The 19,450-nt window shown below is 37.6% G+C and overlaps 4 protein-coding genes across 10 annotated transcripts; 3 read left to right on the top strand and 1 right to left on the bottom strand.

Annotated features, from left to right (window-relative positions):
• Nucleotides 1–473: 473 nt before the first annotated feature.
• On the bottom strand, nt 474–5,824 carry tdg.2 (thymine DNA glycosylase, tandem duplicate 2). Of its 5 annotated transcripts, none has more exons than XM_015013557.2 (10): nt 5,715–5,824; nt 4,073–4,416; nt 3,738–3,937; nt 3,469–3,538; nt 2,692–2,827; nt 2,344–2,426; nt 1,705–1,799; nt 1,444–1,615; nt 1,208–1,346; nt 474–824 (listed from the first exon to the last, which is right to left on the bottom strand). In XM_015013557.2, exons 1-9 carry the CDS (start codon nt 5,723–5,725, stop codon nt 1,252–1,254), a joined length of 1,206 nt encoding a protein of 401 aa, XP_014869043.2. In that variant the 5' UTR covers nt 5,726–5,824; the 3' UTR covers nt 474–824; nt 1,208–1,251. The 5 variants fall into 5 exon arrangements, with proteins under 5 accessions (XP_014869043.2, XP_087862669.1, XP_087862668.1 ...); XM_088006543.1 differs by having other exon boundaries at nt 5,724–5,812; XM_088006542.1 differs by lacking the exon at nt 5,715–5,824 and adding an exon at nt 5,417–5,673 and having other exon boundaries at nt 474–821.
• uqcc6 (ubiquinol-cytochrome c reductase complex assembly factor 6) lies at nt 4,915–8,292 on the top strand. Of its 3 annotated transcripts, none has more exons than XM_015013561.2 (3): nt 4,915–4,986; nt 7,127–7,252; nt 7,733–8,292. In XM_015013561.2, the coding sequence occupies exons 2-3, from the start codon at nt 7,145–7,147 to the stop codon at nt 7,850–7,852; spliced, it is 228 nt and encodes a 75-aa protein (XP_014869047.2). In that variant the 5' UTR covers nt 4,915–4,986; nt 7,127–7,144; the 3' UTR covers nt 7,853–8,292. The 3 variants fall into 3 exon arrangements, with proteins under 3 accessions (XP_014869047.2, XP_014869045.2, XP_087862670.1); XM_015013559.2 differs by lacking the exon at nt 4,915–4,986 and adding an exon at nt 6,324–6,471; XM_088006544.1 differs by lacking the exon at nt 4,915–4,986 and adding an exon at nt 6,478–6,856.
• Nucleotides 8,293–8,675: 383 nt separating this feature from the next.
• On the top strand, nt 8,676–11,298 carry efcab10 (EF-hand calcium binding domain 10). Its single transcript, XM_088006747.1, has 3 exons — nt 8,676–8,778; nt 9,676–9,852; nt 10,679–11,298. Exons 1-3 carry the CDS (start codon nt 8,676–8,678, stop codon nt 10,771–10,773), a joined length of 375 nt encoding a protein of 124 aa, XP_087862873.1. The 3' UTR covers nt 10,774–11,298.
• A 773-nt stretch (nt 11,299–12,071) lies between these two features.
• samm50 (SAMM50 sorting and assembly machinery component) lies at nt 12,072–18,269 on the top strand. The gene is made up of 15 exons (XM_015013562.2): nt 12,072–12,232; nt 13,260–13,370; nt 13,613–13,714; nt 13,822–13,909; nt 14,280–14,386; nt 14,531–14,661; nt 15,045–15,132; nt 15,439–15,567; nt 15,811–15,882; nt 15,983–16,069; nt 16,669–16,739; nt 16,860–16,927; nt 17,004–17,150; nt 17,241–17,382; nt 18,137–18,269. The coding sequence occupies exons 1-15, from the start codon at nt 12,212–12,214 to the stop codon at nt 18,180–18,182; spliced, it is 1,410 nt and encodes a 469-aa protein (XP_014869048.2). The 5' UTR covers nt 12,072–12,211; the 3' UTR covers nt 18,183–18,269.
• Nucleotides 18,270–19,450: the final 1,181 nt, after the last annotated feature.

Here is a 19,450-nt window from a genome sequence, read left to right as displayed (position 1 = left end):
GTCAATAAATTCGAATTTGACGCCACATTTGTCAAAATCAAAAATACTTAGTTTTATTTTCATGTTGGCTTGTATCTGCAGCACTGTCAAATATTTTCTATTTAAATAGTATTTAGTGCATTTTAAAAGTTTTTTTTTTCCGCTACGGAGAAAAAAAAAACCCTTTCAACATCACAACCTTTGCAAAAACATTAAAATTGCTGTAGTACAGATCTCTGCTGAACTCACCTGGCCAAAAAAACGACCCTGGTATCTTGAAATGATCTCAAAGAGGACTGCAAGGTCTTTGAATTCACCCCTCTTAAAGCTGATATGTTTAAATTACATTAAATGATGTACCATCCTTTAGTTTTTAAACATTACCCAATCAATTTCCCCCTTTGAAATCCAATGTATTTGAATTTATTTAAGCACCGTAAGTGAGTCTTCTTAAACATAGGTCAGAAACTATTTAAAAACACACACTGAGCAGGTCACCTTTAGACGAGATTTAATAAAGCCGTGCTTACAAATCAAAGACATAACTCAATAATCCATGTATACAGCAGATAAATCATAAGATACGACTGTATCAAAATAGAAAATAATTCACTTGAAACAAATTTACATGATGCAATAAATAGTGATAAAAAATACCATAAAAACAGATACCAGACTGTTAGAAAAATAGCTGAGGTCTCTTGGTGGAAGTTCCACGGGTGCAGCACAGTCTTCTTTCGTTTCCAGGCTGATTTACCTTGCAACTTGTTCAGGGAAAAAATATTTTTGAGCTTACAACCCCGACGGTGCCATTCTGTCTTCTAATTGGTGTATATGGACTACTTCTGTGGGAAAAAAAAAAAGTTACGCAATGCGCATATAAATCTGTAATGTTTTTCTTTTCTTATAAGTCATTCAGAAGTCATCAATTATATATTATATATTATTGGAGTACAGCTAATTTAATGAGATAATGTACAATTTCTTCTTAGAGGCATGGACTCTGTGGAAGTCTGAAATTCAGTGAAGGGAGATGAGAATTGTGTAGGAAGGCAGTGACCAGGCTAGGTTAGCATAGCATTATGTGTGCTAAATGAAACTTTTTGGTGACATTTTGTTAAATTTAGCACGGTTACAGTGATCGATGTGATTTAAAGCCTGTACCACACACCATCACACAAGGTAAACTTGCTCAGAATACCAGTCTTTTCCTACAGCTACACCATACCTGAGTGCTACAGTAGTTGGCCTGCGTTCCTCCTCTCCTCTGTCTCAGCTGCTCTGCCTCACCCCATCATGAAGCCCACTACAGCTTTCATATTCTGGATCCACTTGCTCTTCTTTGATTGCCATCCTTTTAGCATCCTCTGCAGCACAAACACGTGAGTTAAGAGTTTATCAGAAAATAAATAAATTGCAAAACGCTACATTTCTTTCGGTGCCCAAAGATGTGACGCACCGTACCTTTAGCCAGCTGCAGGTCGAAAGAGTACCGCGTCTCCAGCACCTCCCCGTTGGGCGTCAGACCTTTCATCTGGTCACGAAGTTCCTTCAGCTTTATGTAGAAATGCACCTTGTCTTGAGCACGGGGGAACTGGGCACAGCGGGGGCTTGACGATGGCATCAGGAAGCACACCTGAGGGTACAGGGGATAAATGCTGTGAAGATCCAGCAGGGTACCGGGAGTACGGTTCCATATTAAAATGCGTTCTGCTCGACACGTACCGTTTCAGTGTCTGGGATTTTGTAAGGTTGCAGACCAAACTCCAGATTCTTGGCCTTTACACCAAAGATTTCTTTGCAAAATATTTCATAAATCCCTGAAAAAAAAGTGGAAGAAAACTGTTGCTGATTTACAGTAGCTGCGTTTCCATTGACCATATAATTGCGCAATTTGACATTTCGAAATTCATTTCGCTTAATGGAAACACAGCAATTTTGAAAAAACTTGTTTTTTGATAAAAAAAAAAGTTTCAGTGCTAGGATGAAGTGATGTTTTTCTGGCTGCATCAAAATTTGATTATTTCACAAAACTGCAACAGAAATTATTTTTTTTGCATCACACAAGTCAACCAAATGTTGACACAGGCGCAAACCACGAAGAAGAAATCGACAGGAAGTCAGTGGAAGGATGATGGTGTCATAATAAGTCATGTTTTTAACGACTCATTACATGAACAAATTTAGTCACGTGAGATTTTAATTGTGTTTCTGATTTAACAGAAACACTTTCAACTGTGGAGTATTTTTCGACATTAGCTGAACACTGAAAGTTTTGCTCACGTTTGCAACGGAGACGCAGCGACAGTCTGTGTCTGCAATCGTAGGATATCTTATAGCTTCAACGGGTTTGTTTCTTTTTACCTTTGCCATTAAAAGCGGCGATTAGCGGCTTGTACTTCTGTAGCTTTTCGAGCAGCTGTCGACCTCCCTCACGGATTTCCTTACTGGCAAACAGAAAACGATGTCAGAAAAAACAAGACAAATTTTTTTTTTTTTTTTTTTTAAAAAGAGGCATCTAAATTATGTTATTTTTTAAACGAGGACCCATCAGCACTGGCGTCCCCCATGGGTGCGTTCTCGCCCCACTCCTTTTCTCTCTCTAAAGTAATGTTATGTTAATCTTATGTTGATGTTTTGATAGAACATCAACACAATCTAAGAGTTCCCCCTCGGAGTTGAAATGACATCACATGGTCAGGTGGTTTGTACCTGGACAGGTCCTTGCTGCCCGGTGTGGTCCTCTCCACCATGTTGGTGAAGCCGATGCTGTATTTCTCAGGCAGGCTCTGGTCGTGCATGTAGTTGAGCTGCTGTTCGGTCAGGCCAGACAGAAATAGACATTTCCCTGCAGAAAAACAAAACACATTTCTTGTTCGCTAGATCTGCAAATAGGCTGAAAAAGAAAAACTTGTTAGAGCTACTAAAACAGATTTAAAAGTGTTGGAGGATAAACCATGTGGAAATATTCACACCTTATTTTTTCCTCCCAAATTTTGTCAAATTACAAACACAAACTTTAATGTATTTAAGGATTTTGTTTTATAACAGAGCAGCATGTAGTTGTGAAGTGGAGGGAAGTTCATACAATTCTAGAACATTTCGTGATTTATTATTAAATCCCCTTTACTCTGATACCTTGAAAAAAAACAAACAGCGCAACAGTTGCGCAGAAAGTGAGTGTGTGTTATATGCGACGCATAGGGGCGCCACCCTAGAAGGGGCGCCAGAACAACGGGAAAAATTTACTTCTAGTCGGTATTTTCTGTATTTAACAGCTATTTGTGGATGTTTAAATGACATGATCACTGTATAGTATTACAAGATTATTTTGTACTATTTTATTCTTGTTTTATTTAAGGTTGTTGATGGCTGGATGCACATGGCATCACTTTCAGAAAAGCCTTGGCAGTAAAATAAGCATTTCAAATAACAGCCCCACGATGGGGTTCGGCTTGTAGGCAGCCCTGAGACAGAACTTCAACATACAGAAATGGTTCCCTGGGTTCGGATAATGGCGTCCTTTGTAGGCTGATAATAGTCCTGGGTTGATTCCAATCTGAGAAGAAACATAAAAAGGGGGTTACTGTAGCAGCAATATATATATATATATATATATATATATATATATATATATATATATATATATATATATATATATATATATATATATATATATATATATTTTTTTTTTTTTTTTATGGTACTGCTAATCAACTGTTTCAGAATCCATTGGAAAAAAAAAAAAGACAACTAACTATTAAAATGTCAAGATTGTAGGCTAGGACGTCAGGGAGCGTCTTTGCCATAACTTCAGCCACGCTCATGCCGTTGAAGCGGTTCAGAACCCGTTTGGCCTTTTTGGCAGCTTCCGCTTCATCCATTTCCTCCTTCACCTCCTTATCCGCCACCTGCTGCTTAGCCGGTCGGCCTCTTTTCTTCTTTACCGGCGTCACGGCTGGAACAGAGAAAAGAAACTGAACAAAAAAACAAACAAAACAAAAACACACCACACAACATCTCATTTCTGCTTCGCTTGTGGTTTGTTTAAGTAAGAGGCAAACATCGGGATGTTCGAACGAAGTCGGTCTACCTGGAGGAGGAGGAGCGTGAGGTTGAAGGTCAGGTTCCTGCTGGTGGATCATGTGCTGTTGCTCAGTCTGCTGTGGGGGCTGTAGGTGCTGCGGGTGCTGCAGGTGCTGTAGATGCTGCAGATGCTGCGGATGCTCGCTGAAGCTCGGCTGGCCGATCTGCTCCTGGTAATGACCGGAGGCCGGAGGGTAGCTGTGGTAAAAGGGCTCCTGGGGTTCCGATGGTTCCCTGTGGACAGACAGCTCCGCCATGACAGGCTCCTCCATGTAGCCGTCGGCGTAATGACCCAGGCTGTGATACGACATCATGTGTTGGGCCTCAGGGTGCTGCTGATTGGCCTGGTACCTAGAGAAACGGTAGATAATAATAATAATAAATGAGGAGAGCAAACACACACACAGAATAGGACGAATGGCAAGGAAAACTGTCATGTCTAATGGTAAACAGTGTGAGTGAGAGAAAAAAATAAATGCACACAGTTCCACAAGACACAATACTTACAAACAACCATGCACTGACGTACATCACTTTGTGGATTATATTTGCCACTGTGTGCAGCTCATTTAAGGAAGAATGCAATATACAGTGCCTTACAAAAATATTCAACACTTTTTCTTTTTTAATTATACAAATAAATAAAAGAATCTGTAGCATAGTGAGCATTTTGTCCCATTTATGCTGCCCAAATAAAACATTGTGCCGACTAATTACTTCACGAAGTCAATCAGTAAATGGAGACCAGCTGTGTCGTGTGATCCCTGTGTAAATACAACCGTTCTGTGACTCTAGCTACATGGAACATGCCATGTTTAGAGGAAAACTACTACTTAACACACTCAACAGACCATCTCCATGGTAACACGTGGTGGTGGTGGTGGTATCATGCTGTGTAGATGTTGTTTTCTGCAGAGGCTGGTAAGAGTTGGGGTCTGAATATAAATGCACACCGCACTTTTCAGATGTTTACGCATTTTTTTTTATTTCGCAAGGCACTGCATCTCTTCTTCCGTGTTTTGAGAATACCTATGTGTGTTTGTTTCCATCTACGTATCGGATGAGAAGTCAATTCCTCTCAAGTGTGCTGCTTTACATGCGATAGTTTTAACAGCTTTAACCACTCGCCCATCAATACGAAACAAACTTTTCAAAGCACGTTTATGAGTTTATCATTTTTGACAAGTCAATGTAATTACCAGCTATGTTGCGACCAGTCAAAAAGAAGCCTGAATGCACAGCCTGATCACCTGTCTTGTCATTTTCTCCATCATGCATGAAAATGAGTGTGTGAGGGGAGATAAGATGAGAAGTTCCCCCAGTCAGTCGGTCAGCTCCAACATCAACTCACCACTGCTGAAAATAATCCGTGGGAACCGTCAATGCTGTAAACTGCTTTTCCTCCATATTAACTGTTGACTTATTTCAGTACATTTAATGTAATATTATGCTACTGCTAAAACTCACCGACACACTTTGGGTTACAAAATAATGCCTCCGATTAATACACAAAGAAGAATCATCGTTACTAAAGGGAGGAAAGGGCTAATATTGCTAACAGCTATAAGGAATTATATACAGGTGTATTGAAACTGTGGGCCGAGCTGTACATTAGCGAACCAAATACGTACTGGAGTGTAGGAACATACCTGTCGTACATTTTCTGATTAAGGTTAACATACGGAAACGAAGCCGCCGCAAAACAAAGACCATTTAAATGCTCAACATTTTCTTCTCTATCTGGTTTAATTGACGTTCTTCCGCCACCTAGTGCTCATAATGTATACCTCAAGAGTAGAATTCTGTTTGTTAATATGCTTTATATTCTGAATAATTGTGAAATTACATTTACGTACAAAACGTTCCATTAAAGTGGTATATGATATTTAGTAATTAAAATATTAAAAAAAACATACAACTGACTGTAAAGCCAAGAACGTGGTATGTCGCTAGGCGGCGATAAACGTTGATTTCGATGAGTACAACAACGCAAATAAATAGCATAGAAGAAAGTTGAAAGAATAGATTGTATATTTTTCTAGATCATCACTTTGTGTTTAAACCAGTAACCCAATCTAAATCGGTGCATTTGGTGAACAATTTATCTCTGTCCTCTTGCTTCGGGACAGCATTAGGTGAAATATATTTTAATATATGGATTTCACGTCGGTGTGGTAAATTTTCTTTTATTTTTAATCTGGAAGCTTCAGGGGCAACTTGACTAAGTGCTCTGGGAGACCGCGTCATCCGTAAATATATGCAGAGTGAGACGTCACCACTCATAGATCGTTTAATTGTTAGCTAAACATGACCTGTGCGCTGCTTGTGTCTCAATGACAGATACTGTAGTTTAAGATGGTTAGAAAAAACTCTACATAGCTCCTATTTTTTGATGTAATAAATAAGGTAAGGATGCAGAGGCACCGCTTCCTGTTCCTTTAAGTATATCTTAGCATACTGCTCTTTTGTCAGGGCTAATTTAAATTAGTTTACTCGGACTTCGTAACCTCTCTTCCTGCGCCACATGTATGTAACCAACATTTTAGATATAGATACTGTCAAAACAAAACAAAAAAAAACAACAACTGTTAAGCTGGAATATTGATACATTTTTAGAATATGGCTTTTTCAGGTAATGTTCATACTGCAGTTTAAAAACCAAGTATAGAGTACTACAGAAAAGACAAAATAAAAATAAAATTAGTATGTAAAAAAAATTACTGATAAATTGAAATATGTCACGTGGAAGAGCTGAACTCACCATCCCCACACTGATGGTGGGGTCATCAAGGTATGGGAATACATTTTTCTGCATTCAGTCAAATGTAATAAACAGTGTCCTCTAAGAGCAATCATAAGAAAATAACATGACATTGCACTGTGACTTTTTTTGTATGCTGGGTACTAAAACAAAACACTTCTCTGGAACTTTTGGAGGATCTCAAGGGTAAAAAGAGATCAGAAAAATGTGGCAAACTAAGCTTGGCATCAACAGACAGCAGAAAGTGTTTATTATGTTTGTTTTTTTCACTATTAATTTGAGCAATCATCTCTCCTACAGGCTATCACTCCGTAACAGATGCCAGCTGGTGTGTCGTGGCCCCGGTACATCCGGATGTTGGGAGCCAGTGTTCTGGCCATGTTTGCAGGAGCACAGGTCGTCCATCAGTACTACCTTCCTGATCTGGTAAGAAGTAGCTTGAATCCATTGTCACTGTATAAGCTTTATTTTTTTTCTTTTTATTTCATTTGAAACTTTCTGATAAGAAGTTTAGAAACAATCTTATCAATAGGAATGTCAAAAATAATTCTTAAATAATATTTATTTGACTTATTCCAGCTGTCTTTTGTCAATGTGGATTGATTGTACAACATACAATTAAAAAAAAAAAACATTTGAAAAGCAATTTAAGTGAAAATATGCTGTGCATTTTTTTTTCTCATCACCACACACAAGCTCAAACACACGCACGCACTCTAATGTCTGAAGACACAATTTTAGCAATCAGCTAACAATTTTGTGAAATACACTGATGTTACGAAACACAAGAGGTTCCCAGAATATGTCTGAAAACGTTTCCATCGTATAATACCAACATTCATTTTGACTATGACTGTAAGTGTGGCACTCAGACCAAGATTGCTCGGTTTTTGTTTTGTGTTTCAGAGTATACCAGAAATCCCACCAAAACCCGGAGAGCTTCGGACAGAACTACATGGTTACAAAGCTAGAGAAGAAGCTGCTGCTGCCTTTCAGAGGCTTAAAGAAGGACAAAATGTGGACTGATGGGGAAATACATTTCTTTTAGAAGAAATACTACTATGTTCCTTGGGACAGAATCTCTACTGAAACGGATATGTTGGTCTTTCGCCTTATGTTATACACAGACAATAAATCTTCATGTCTGAATGAAACTGAGCCAAATAGACCTGGAGAACAGAACCATCACAAAGCATCATTATTACCTCCAGCCTTCTTTCATTTGATTGCGGTTTAATCCATTTATAATAATCAGTCGCAATTACGCTTTGCTTTCTCTGAATTATTGTCATGAGCATAATTATTTTGATGACTGTTTTGTCCATTTTAAATGTTGCTTATTTTAGAGAAGTAATGAAAAGAGTTAAATAATATTAGAATGTTTTATTAATACATGTCATGCCCATTACCGCCACGGTTTCCAGCTACAGGTGAAATATATAAATAATAAAAGTGTTAAACTGGAATGCTGGCAGTATCTTGTTATCAATCTCAGAAATTCTAATATATATATATATATATATATATATATATATATATATATATATATATAATTGCGCTATGGTGAAGCTGTAAAGCGACATATACATTATTTGAGCATTTTTAACTTTTTTGTGAAAGACGAACGTCGTCTTCTTAAGCCTGCTCGAAGCATGGTGTCATTGTAAATAAAATGTATATTTTTAGTGTAGAAAAGAAGCAGAAAAACATTGATACATATTTACAGACCTTCCTCCTTTCTTTCTTGTTGACGGAGTCGGGGTTAACGCGCAGTGGGTTTTACCGTTTCCGTGCGCGCGCGTCTGGCCTGTGGTATCATAGCAACCCTATTCAACAGAAAAGAGGAAAAATGTCGACCCAGAGAGAGAGAGACGCGAAAGAATATCTCAAGAAACACAAGATTTTTGAGCTCATGGACAACATGACCAGCATGCTCCTGTTTTACCGACCCGGTTAGAGTTTATTTCTTCCTCAAACGTGGAATATCCGTCTCTCGTGAGCTTCATTAGCACGATTTCTTTTTCACAGCTGCTGATTTACGGTTTGTTTAAATTAAACTTAACGTCATCGTCACTGAATTCTGACACCCATCAAATGTTTTAATGTTAATTAGCTATTCACTTTTTAAAAATGTGCTTTGTAGAGATGTTCGTTGAGCTTATTTGTCTTTTAAACTCGCACTGAATTAAGTTCAGAAACTAAGTCTTTAAACTCTAAAAGAGAAGTTTCTGTCAGTTATCTTTGCCTTTGTAGTCATCAGGGCTAAATGAGTATTTACACAGTGCATAAAGATAAATGCAGTGTGGATTTTATAAGCATGTTTATAAAGCAGAATTTAGTCTAATTTAGTCTAATTCAGATTTCTAAAAGTTATAGCAAGCTTTGTTTTGATGTAAGATCCAACAACCATAAAAAAAAAAAAAAATCGTCCTGCAAGTTTGGAATTCAAAATAACACAAAGGAAGAACAAAACTGATCCTATTTTTACACCAAGACACATGAGCCTATCAAACATCCAGCATATTCCAGATGTTTGTTGGTGGAAACAAAAAATATGTGAGGTCAAGGTGGATCTGTTGGAAGTATTTACCCCAAAAATAAATGGCATGTGTGTAAGAAAAATATTACTGTTGGTCCACCGTTTTCACCCTGTAAAAACAACAGTCCCTACAAATAATTTAAAGTCAAAAATTGCTTTGTTGTCACTGTAGTTAAAATATTTAGTCTGAATATCTTGATAGTTTTGATCTTGCTCTTTTTACATTTCATTTTCTTAAATTACTCATTTTCATTATTTCTTTTTCATGTGTGTCTAAGTTTTTGCCTTTGTTGTTGATGTGTTCGGTGACTATGTCATTCAGAGAACCCCAAAGAGTTTCTCATTGAGCAGCTGGAGCTGCTGAAGGTTTCCCGGGAAAGTGGAATGAGAGGGCCAAATCTGTTTGACAACTCCAACCTGACTGCCATCTGCGGGATAATGGATCCCGCTAACCAGAAGTATATCAGTTTTGCACAGTACAAGCAGGGTGAGTGGTGCTGCTGGTCACTTTCAGGAAGACTTAAAACTGTAGCTTACCTATTACAAACTTTTTTTTTAAGGTTCTTAAAACTACAAACACTTGCTTGAAGCTGTGAAAGAATAAGCTTTGTTTTAAAATTATAATAAGATCTGAACACTTCTATAACTCTCCTGTTACAGGGGTGGTCACCAGGGAGTGAGTAGTAGAGGGGGCCTCAAAATATTGGAGAGAAATTAGAAAAATAAAAAAATTCCCTCATTTTTTAAATCATAAAATCTGTAATCATTATTATAACTTATGAGTTAAAATAATTTAACTTGACTGGCAACCATCTTTCTGACAGCTTGAGGAGTTGCTTTGCTCCTCAAGCTAGCACAGCTGTGCTAGCAAGCGCAAAATGGACAAGTTTCTGACAAGAAAAAGACAGAAGGAGCCGACCAGGAGCCCAGCTAAGAACTCATGGAAAACTAGAATTGGAAAGTGTAAGGCTGCCTGAATGTAGTAATTATTAATCAGTGAATAAAAGTAAGTTAGAAGAACATTCTAAAAGCTGACGTTTCTGTACACATTTTGTAGCATTGCCTGTAGGGTTTAGTGAAGGGGGTTTCTTCATTAAACTAATACTGTTTGCGGGATGGCGGCACGGAAAAGTTTGGGAACATATACCACAATTTATATGTACAGGTCATATTGTTGATCTCAACAAGGCCACTTTTGATGTATTAATCACATTTTTGCAAAGGCAATGTTATTTCTGTCAATACTGTAATTTACAGTGTTTCAGTGTGAATATCACTCGGGCTGCTATTTACAAAGCTATTTCTCCCCGCAGCTCTGACCATGCTCGGCATAAAAGACATCAATGAAAACCCTGAGGGTAGAGCAGAAGACAAAATATCCCACAAAAGTTTTAAAACCGAAGCGTAAGTGCAGCTTGCTGAGTCTGCTATGTTTGTCATAGTATGTTTTGTTATGAATTGTTCAGCGAGTTCATCTTTTTTTTTTTTTTGTTTAGGATGGAAGTTCTGATGAGAGACTCAGCAACATATGCAAAATTGTGAAAGTTTTTTTTTCTCCTTCCTCTGCAACAGCTGTTATTTTATTTCATGTTATTTATGGTTGTAGAGATATTATTTGTTTGCTTCAGGTAGAAAACGTGACGTTGGTAGGCCTGTGGAAAATGCAGAAATTTCCTGATGAATTGAGCTCATTCTGATTCAATTTGTATTTTCTTTTATATTGTACATTTTAATAAATATATTAGCATGCACTCTTGTCAAATAGTCTCTCCGCTAGGCCTAAACTTTTACTTAATTTAATGTATTTTTCACACAATAACCATGTTTTTATATTAGCCATATTTTATTTTATGGCTGCTAGTTTTTATTTTTACTGATTTACAGCACACAAAGAACAGGGACCTCATTAATATAAGACAATATTTAAGGAATTATTACTTTGCTTTCTCAGTATTACCTATCTTGTAATTACATTTTGGGATGAAGTGTCATAATTACATTATAATTATGAGGTGTGTATGAGTATACAAAAATTGTTCTGTAGTTAAGAGTAGCATTATAGCATTACTTCCAACATATTTCTACTCAAGCAAAAGTGAAAAGAAGCCGTCCAAGAAATGACTCAAGTGAGGAAAAAAGTATTTGGTAACAACGGGATGTAAGTATTGAGTAACTGATCATATCATCTTACTAAATAATAATAATAATAATAATAATAATAATAATAATAAATTATAAGAAATAAAATCATCTTCATTCAGTAAAATCACTCAAGGTGGGAAGAGTATCCTGAAATTTTACTCAAGTAAGAAAAGTGATACCTCACATTAATATTGCTAAAATAAAAGTAAAAATAATAATAAAAAAATTCTAAAAGTAGTTTTTAGTCAAGTAAATCTAACTGAATAAATATTCCCACACCTGCAAGCAGCCGAAAATAGGCTTCCATGTCTTTGGGTTTGAATTATTGTTAAAATGTTGCATCATTTTAAAAACATAATCTTGAATGCCAAATATAAAGCACTCATGCTTAGGTATCATTCAAACTAGCAGGCCCTGTTAAACACAGTAAAATATATATTTTCCTTGTATTACACTTTACAATGTATTTGTTTGAATAAAGGAATGCACAGTCTGCATCCAAAGACTTAACAGCGAAAGCAACCCGTTTCAGCGTTGCGCTATTGAACGCTCCCCGGAAGGGGCGTGTCCAGGAAGTGACATGGCCGCCTCCTTATTCGGAGGCTCCTCGCTTCTTCTCGGTGACTTGTAGGTTAAAGTAGTTTGTCATTTTCCACTCAAAGTTTCTCCAGTAGTTTTCGGGACAGCGCCCAGCGGAGCTCAGCATGGGCACCGTCCATGCCAGGGTAAGGAGGAGTCCGCGGGGATTGTGTTAGCTAGGACTTTGACCTCTCTGAGCATTTAGTGGGAGTTATCTGTCAGAGCGGATTCTGGGCTGGAAGCAAAGGCCCAACACAGTTCACCCAGCAAGGCTCTAACTGGGCTCAGCATGCCGCTCTTTTATAGCATGGTGCTATTAATTCAAGCTAGGAACTGTTTAATCTAAACGAATTCATGTTAAACACAAGGATAAGGGACCGTTCACGGTTTGACTCCAATCTGTAATGATGCTGGTGTGTCTGTAGTGTTGCTGAAGCCATAAAAGCAAATTATACTCATACCTACAACACTGTTTGAACATTTCTGTCCAGAAAATCTGGGAAATATTTCACTAAAAAGATGCATTTATCATTGACATGTAAAAGTGATTTCCTGACTTATTGTTTTTGTTGCCCTATACCCTTTAATCATATTCTCCATTACGCCCCATTGCGTTATTAACCATGTATAATGCTTCTATTGGAAACAGAACAGCGAGCTGTTCATACTGCAGCCAACATATTGTAGCATATTGGTTATTACACTTGAAATAATATTGTTTACAGTGTATTTATTACAATGACACATGGACATGTTAGGAAAAAACACACTTGTGTAAGTTTTCTGTTCTGTGCTGTGAAGAATATTCTAAGTTTTAACCATTGTTCCCAGCTATTATTCTCCATGCAGCTTTCTCTTACATTTATGTTCATGCCAGGTGTCATGTCACTCTTATGCACACCGTGTCAAATGAAGTGTTGCCCTAAAAACATTAATATGAGGGCTATTATGTGTATTCCTTGTGTTGCCATGTGACATTTGTTTTTGTTTCTGGTGTTACTCCTCCCTCAAACTGGCATGTTCTGTTTTTTTTGTTTTGTTTGTTTGTTTGTTTTTTACTAAGAACTAACATTTGATTAAATTAAATATGTTTGTTTTTAGATATGAGTTTGGTAAAACACTTTGTGTGCTTTGAGTGATTTTAATTGTTTTCCACAAATTTTGTTTCCATAGAGCCTGGACCCTCTGCCCATGCAGGGGCCAGAGTTAGGCGTCCAAGCAGACGACGTCGAAGCTCTGGAGATTGAACAGGAGCCAAAGCAAGAAGTTCTTGAAAACAAAAATGTGAGAATGTCATCATTTTTAATTTTAGGAAGCAATATCTCAAGATATTGCAGCCCTATCTCATTGTTACTCTGTTTGCTATTTTAAAAGGGTGGATTTGTTGCTTTATGACCATGTAGTACTCTGTATGAATGGCTTCCATTTATCTTTTGTTTCGTCATTTGCTCTGTTGTATTTTGTTTTGGACGTTCATGACATTTCAGACTGTGTTTCTCTTGTTTCTTTGGGGCTTTTTTTTCCAGGTTGTTGTCCAGCAAGTCACCATTGATGGACTTGGAAGAACAAAGGATGACTTTTTGAGTTATGAAATCGCCGAAGTGTTCAGGGCAAAAAACCTGATTGACGTACGTCCGCCTCATCCCACCGCACTATTTGTTGCTTGTTCAGTAGATACTGAACAAGAGCAACAAGAACAGTCGCTGGCATCAACACGCTTGAATTTGTGACGCAGGTGATGCGGAGGTCTCACGAAGCGCGACAGAAGCTGCTGCGTCTCGGTATCTTCAGAAAGGTGGAGGTCATCATCGACACTTCGCGAGGTACCGTCTGCCGCCTCATTTTTATTTGGAGGAGTTTCGTTTTCCGGCACACGAGCAGAGTTCGTATGTTCTTAGCTTGTTTTATCGGGACGCGTGATATATCGGCACTGTTTCTTCAGTAAAGGTGCATCAATAAATGTCAGTAATTTTGAATATGATTAAATGCAGTTACTGTTTAACTGAAGCAGAGAAACTGTGACGAAGTCAGTGGTGTGGTTTTTTTCTAGATTTCGACAGTGTAGTGAAATATATAGATGTATAATTTGTGTACAATATTGTTATTGACTGTGACAGCAATATCAATATTGGATATTGTTATCGGCTCAAATTTTCATATCGGCACATCCCTCTTGTTTTGTTTTGCCTCCAGGTGAAGACGCCCTTCCTAATGGCCTTGACGTGACCTTTGAGGTCACTGAGCTCAGGCGTTTGACAGGCAGCTATAACACTATGGTCGGAAACAATGAAGGGAGCATGGTTAGTGTTTTGAGCCAAGTTAACATTTATTATTATTATTATCTTATTAGATGTTGTCTTGGTCATATATTGTTACATATAATTCATAACATCAGACTTTATTAAAATAAGTTTTTTTCTGGTTTTTACTTTTTGTCGTTTCAGGTACTCGGAGTAAAATTACCAAATATGTTAGGTCGGGCAGAAAAGCTGACATTCCAGTTCTCCTACGGCACCAAAGAGACGTCGTACGGAGTCTCTTTCTTCAAACCCCAGCCGGGACAGTTTGAGCGCAAGTAAGATATGGGACCAGCTTTTGAAAACAAAAATAGTTTGGAGGTCAATCTAATTTGATAAGTACATACGAAAACTTAAAGGGACAGTATCACGTAAATTTGACTCTTTTGAGATTAACATCATGTTATAATGTTATTCCCTCAACAAAAACATACCTGGAGTGTTGCTTTGATTATTTAATGCATGTCTGAGAAATGCCTTGGTGGACGTAGCTCCGCCTTCAAGGACAAAGCTCCTCCTCGGAGCTGCAGTTTCCAAGCTTCCGCCTCACAGAGCAGCCCTGCTCCGCCATTTGATTAGAAAGACTTTAAGCCATAGATGCAGATTAAAAGTTCCACCTAACTTAAAACCGTAACATCTCCTCTTTCCTTTTCCCTTTCAGCATCTCTGTCAATGCGTACAAAGTTACAGGTCAGTTTCCGTGGAGCTCGCTAAGAGAGACGGATCGAGGCATCTCTACAGAACTTAGCGTAAGCGCTTCTCTTAAGTGCCATTTTGTCACGTTTTGCACCATTATAAATGCTGTCTGTTTTTGTTTTTTTGTGTGTGTTTGTTGGATCTGGTGGAGCTCAGGTTTTGAGAAACAATCAGCTTCTAAAGTACCATCTTGTGCCAGTTTTTACTAGCCTGACATAAACCTTTCATTCAGAATTTACTGTGGTATAATTAAAAAACAAAAACAAAAAAAACACTGCCTCATGGGTTAATGCTGTATGATAATTTATTATTGCAGATCTCTACTAACTCAAAAGTTGTTTCACACATCCCACATGCAGTTTCCTTTGTGGAAGACCAGCCAAACCCTGAAGTGGGAGGCGGTGTGGAGAGAGCTGGGCTCTCTGGGTCAGACGGCCTCGTTCGCCATCCGAGAGGAGAGCGGCCATTCTCTCAAGTCTTCCCTTTCGGTATTTGTCATCTTTTTTTTTTTACATCAAAAAGTTATAGTATGTGGTCAAAAATTGCTGTTTGGTTCCAAAAAAAAAAGAGAATTGGTTGAAAAATGGTTAGTAAAGGTTATAAACCAGCTTCTTCTAATGAAGAGATTTTAACTGACTTATTTAGATGTGGTTGTCCAGCGGGAGACAATGACATTTCTGAGAAGAAAAAGCAAATTGAATATTGTTAGCACCTGTCGTCTTGTTTTCCAGCACGCTATGGTCATCGATACCAGAAACTCCTCCATCCTCCCGAGGAAAGGTGGATTACTGAAGATTCATCAGGTTTGATCTCCACTGGAACATTTTTGTTTGGCTGCTTATTGCCACGTGACGACAATGCGATGGATCTCGTTTGTAACGCCGATGTTTCGTGTTTGTGCAGGAACTGGCTGGTTACACTGGGGGCGACGCCAGGTTCCTGAAGGAGGACTTTGAGGTTCAACTCAACAGAACTCTCATTTTGGATTCGGTGAGATTTATGGGTGAATTCCTCATCCACTAATCAAAGATCATCATCCAAAACACAATTCGAGGCGGGTTTGAATTTTTGGTGTGTGAAAAATGTTACGCTCCACTGACAGATTTTGTCTGTTTTTTTTCTTTGCTGTTAAACTCAACTGTTTCACATCACTGACAACTTTTGTTAAATGAAATCAATTAAATTTTAAAGCTTATTGAATCTTATTAAAAATAGCCGCCTGTAAGTTATCAACATCACATTATGCTGTCCAATTTTAAACTGTGGAAACCTCGTTAAATCATCAAATTGATAGCAGCTGTTGGTATTTAATTAAAAACTTTTTGATTTCCTGGAACTTTGATGTGTATTTCTTGTGGCATGCCACAGGGCTCAGCTCTGGGTCTTCTTTACATTTGCTCCCGTTGGGGCCCACACTCAGAAAACACGGCCTTCTATTCCATTGTTATGCAGACGACTGTCAGATCTACAGATAGAAAATGTTAATCCGATTAGAATAATCAAAAGTTGCAGCCCTACAATGAACTTTTATCATGTGGTTTCAATGCACAAGCCAAGTTTTTTTCTTAACAGTTTTTTTTTTCATTCAGGTTATTTCTGCCTCATTATGGGGAGGCCTGCTTCTACCCATTGGTGATAAGTCAACATGCATTGCAGACAGGTACATAAAAGAACAATATTTAGAGAAATTACTATGTGGAGAGAGTACTTCAAAATTCCATCAGGATATTTTGTAAAAAAACAAAAAAAAACACCTCACTGTATCTTTGCTAACTCGTAGGTTCTACCTCGGTGGCCCGACCAGCATCAGGGGATTTAGTATGTACAGCATGGGCCCACAAAGCGACGGTAAGACAAAGACGTTTATCAGCAAACTTGAAATTTAGAGTAGTAAAGCCGTTGTTACTGATTTTGCTGGCATCAGGTGATTTCCTGGGAGGTGAAGCCTACTGGGCCGGAGGACTCCACCTCTACACGCCTCTACCCTTCAGACCGGGCCGAGGCGGTTTCGGTGATCTCTTCAGAACCCATTTCTTCCTTAACGCTGGAAACCTTTGTAACCTCAACTACGGTGAGGCGAAAAAAGCTGGCGCTCACGCACACATCTGTTCTTTTTTTTCCCCCCCGTTTGACTGAAATCCCGTGTTTTGTTTCCGTCAAGGCGAGGGGCCTCAGGCACATTTGAAGAAACTGGCAGAATGCATCCGCTGGTCCTATGGGCTGGGCATCGTGCTGCATTTGGGGAACATTGCCAGGGTGGAACTGAATTACTGCATTCCCATGGGAGTCCAAAGTGGAGACAGGTAGCCGCTTTAGACCTTTGTGTTGTTTTTATGGTTATCAGAAAAAAAACCTGACTAAAATTAATCCGATTATTAGTTCCTTGGATAATGTGTTGTTCAGATCGGTTACCATGCAGGTTTTAAAGGGCTTCCAAATGTCAGATATGATCATAGGAAAAAATAATAAAAATAATAAAATAATAACACAAAATAATAAATGGTAATTTTGAAAAGTTTATCTTTTTATTATAAATTTTCAGTTTTCTCCTTACAGACAGAGTGGAACAAATATTTTGGAACGCCTAATAAGGAGTGCATAAACAGTTTTAAGATAAATTTAAAGGGGCAGGCTTGTATAAAATCAACTTTTGAGCTTTCCATCATGTTATAATGTTATTCCCTCATCAAAATTATACCTGGAGTATTGCTTTGATTTCTTCATACATGTTTGAGAAATCCTTTAATCTCCCGTGGCAACCATTCAGCTGTGCAGAACGCCCTGGTGGACCTAGACCCACCTTCAATACGTAGCTCCTCCTCTGAGCTGAAGTCACCAAGTTTCCAGGTTTCCACCTCAAAAAGCAAACTATTTAATAAAAAAAAATGAATGTAAGGTTAGGTTTAAAACACATCTAATCAGTGTAAGATTCTGTTTCTACAATAAAAGAAAACATTTTTTTTTGTATACAGTAAGTAAAACATTTGAGAGTTGTTTTTTTTTATTTTTTACGTGCTTTGATTTAGGTCACAGAAGTGTTCTCTGTTTTCCTTGCAGGATATGCGACGGGTTCCAGTTCGGAGCAGGAATTAGGTTCTTGTGAAGATACTAAACTTTTGTCAGTTGTGTTGAAAGTTTGTTTGTACAGTATTGTTGGAAAAACTTAGTTCAATAAAATTGTCTCATCTGACTTCAATTTGTGATGCTTTTTAAAAAAAAAACATTTTGCTATGGAATGAGAAGAAATGAGTCCAGATCAGTGTGTAAAGCTGCTTTACCTCTGTTAGATTTATCATAAACTTCAGAGTCAATCTCTGACTTATTAATTGTCCCTTATAAATAAGAATTTGCGAACAAAGGTTGCTGTTATTATTATTATTATTATTATTATTATTATTATTATTATTATTATTATTATTATTATTATTATTATATATCTTAATTTTTTTTTAGCCATTCAGGGACTGACTTACTTCTGACTGGTTTGGATCTTTGTCCTGCTGCGTTACACATGTGTGCCTACGTTTAAGGCTATGAACCGATGGTGTAGTATTTTCCTCCAGGATTTTTTGGTTGGGAACAGAGTGAATTATTTCAGAACATCACACAACCATTACTATGTTTTGACTCCTCTCTCTGTGATGTGAGAGTTCCTTTTTTTTCTTGAATTTCTTTAGCTTGGGGAATGAAGATAGTTTTTTTGTTTTTTTTAGAATGTCTGTTCTGTGTTTCATGCAGTTAGACTGGTTCTACTTAACTGATTTCTTAATTGAACAGGTCTAGCAGGTGTCAGACCTGGGTGTGGATTTTGAAATGAAACTTGTCTTTTGAAAATTGTGGAAAAATCACACTTTATGTAGAATTAAACAGTACTTTTTCACAAAATTTGGTGTGGAGGGTGTTACCTCTAGTCAATAAAACCATTTGACAATTGATTTTTGATTCTACTCATGTTCTCTTCCTCTGATATTATGCATGTTTAATGATCTGAAATATGTGGCAAAAAAATCAAAAACAGAAGTCTATATGGAGTGAATTTATTTTGCTTTTGCATGTTTTTATGGTTTTTACCTCTTATATCTGCTGCCTGTGGCATTTTAGGCCAAGGCTCCATATTCCCAACACTCTTTACATGCTAAACTACTTACAATGTCCTTCAAATATTTAAATATTGACTCAAATAAGCATTAAAATAACACAGTCAGTGATTGGAAACTTCTTAGTTTCCCACTAATCATATCAAACAGGGTTGACATCACTAAAACATTTTGCATCTGAAACACTGGTTTCACAGTCACACCAGTCTTTTGGGACAAAACCAATTAATTTTGTTTTATAACTTAAACAAAATTATATATATATATATATATA

Source organism: Poecilia mexicana, unplaced genomic scaffold (genome assembly GCF_051168715.1).
Source record: "Poecilia mexicana isolate PSO_F unplaced genomic scaffold, ASM5116871v1 scaffold_6, whole genome shotgun sequence".
In the NCBI taxonomy this organism is placed as follows: domain Eukaryota; kingdom Metazoa; phylum Chordata; class Actinopteri; order Cyprinodontiformes; family Poeciliidae; genus Poecilia; species Poecilia mexicana.
Note: the sequence above shows the minus strand (reverse complement) of the source record. Positions and strands in the feature narration are given on the sequence as shown.

Excerpts from the sequence above, each read along its gene's own strand:
- samm50 (XM_015013562.2), top strand. The coding sequence starts at position 12,212 with ATGGGCACCGTCCATGCCAGG. Across the intron at positions 16,740-16,859 it reads TCAACATGCATTGCAGACAG|GTTCTACCTCGGTGGCCCGA; the intron begins GTACATAAAAGA and ends GCTAACTCGTAG. Across the intron at positions 17,383-18,136 it reads GGAGTCCAAAGTGGAGACAG|GATATGCGACGGGTTCCAGT; the intron begins GTAGCCGCTTTA and ends TTTTCCTTGCAG.
- uqcc6 (XM_015013561.2), top strand. The coding sequence starts at position 7,145 with ATGCCAGCTGGTGTGTCGTGGCCCCGGTACATCCGGATGTTGGGAGCC. Across the intron at positions 7,253-7,732 it reads AGTACTACCTTCCTGATCTG|AGTATACCAGAAATCCCACC; the intron begins GTAAGAAGTAGC and ends TTTGTGTTTCAG.
- efcab10 (XM_088006747.1), top strand. The coding sequence starts at position 8,676 with ATGTCGACCCAGAGAGAGAGAGACGCGAAAGAATATCTCAAGAAACAC. Across the intron at positions 8,779-9,675 it reads GCTCCTGTTTTACCGACCCG|TATGTCATTCAGAGAACCCC; the intron begins GTTAGAGTTTAT and ends GTGTTCGGTGAC. Across the intron at positions 9,853-10,678 it reads TTTTGCACAGTACAAGCAGG|CTCTGACCATGCTCGGCATA; the intron begins GTGAGTGGTGCT and ends TTCTCCCCGCAG.
- tdg.2 (XM_088006542.1), bottom strand. The coding sequence starts at position 5,472 with ATGGAGGAAAAGCAGTTTACAGCATTGACGGTTCCCACGGATTATTTT. Across the intron at positions 3,539-3,737 it reads ACAATCTTGACATTTTAATA|ATTGGAATCAACCCAGGACT; the intron begins GTTAGTTGTCTT and ends GTTTCTTCTCAG. Across the intron at positions 1,800-2,343 it reads CGCCGCTTTTAATGGCAAAG|GGATTTATGAAATATTTTGC; the intron begins GTAAAAAGAAAC and ends CTTTTTTTTCAG.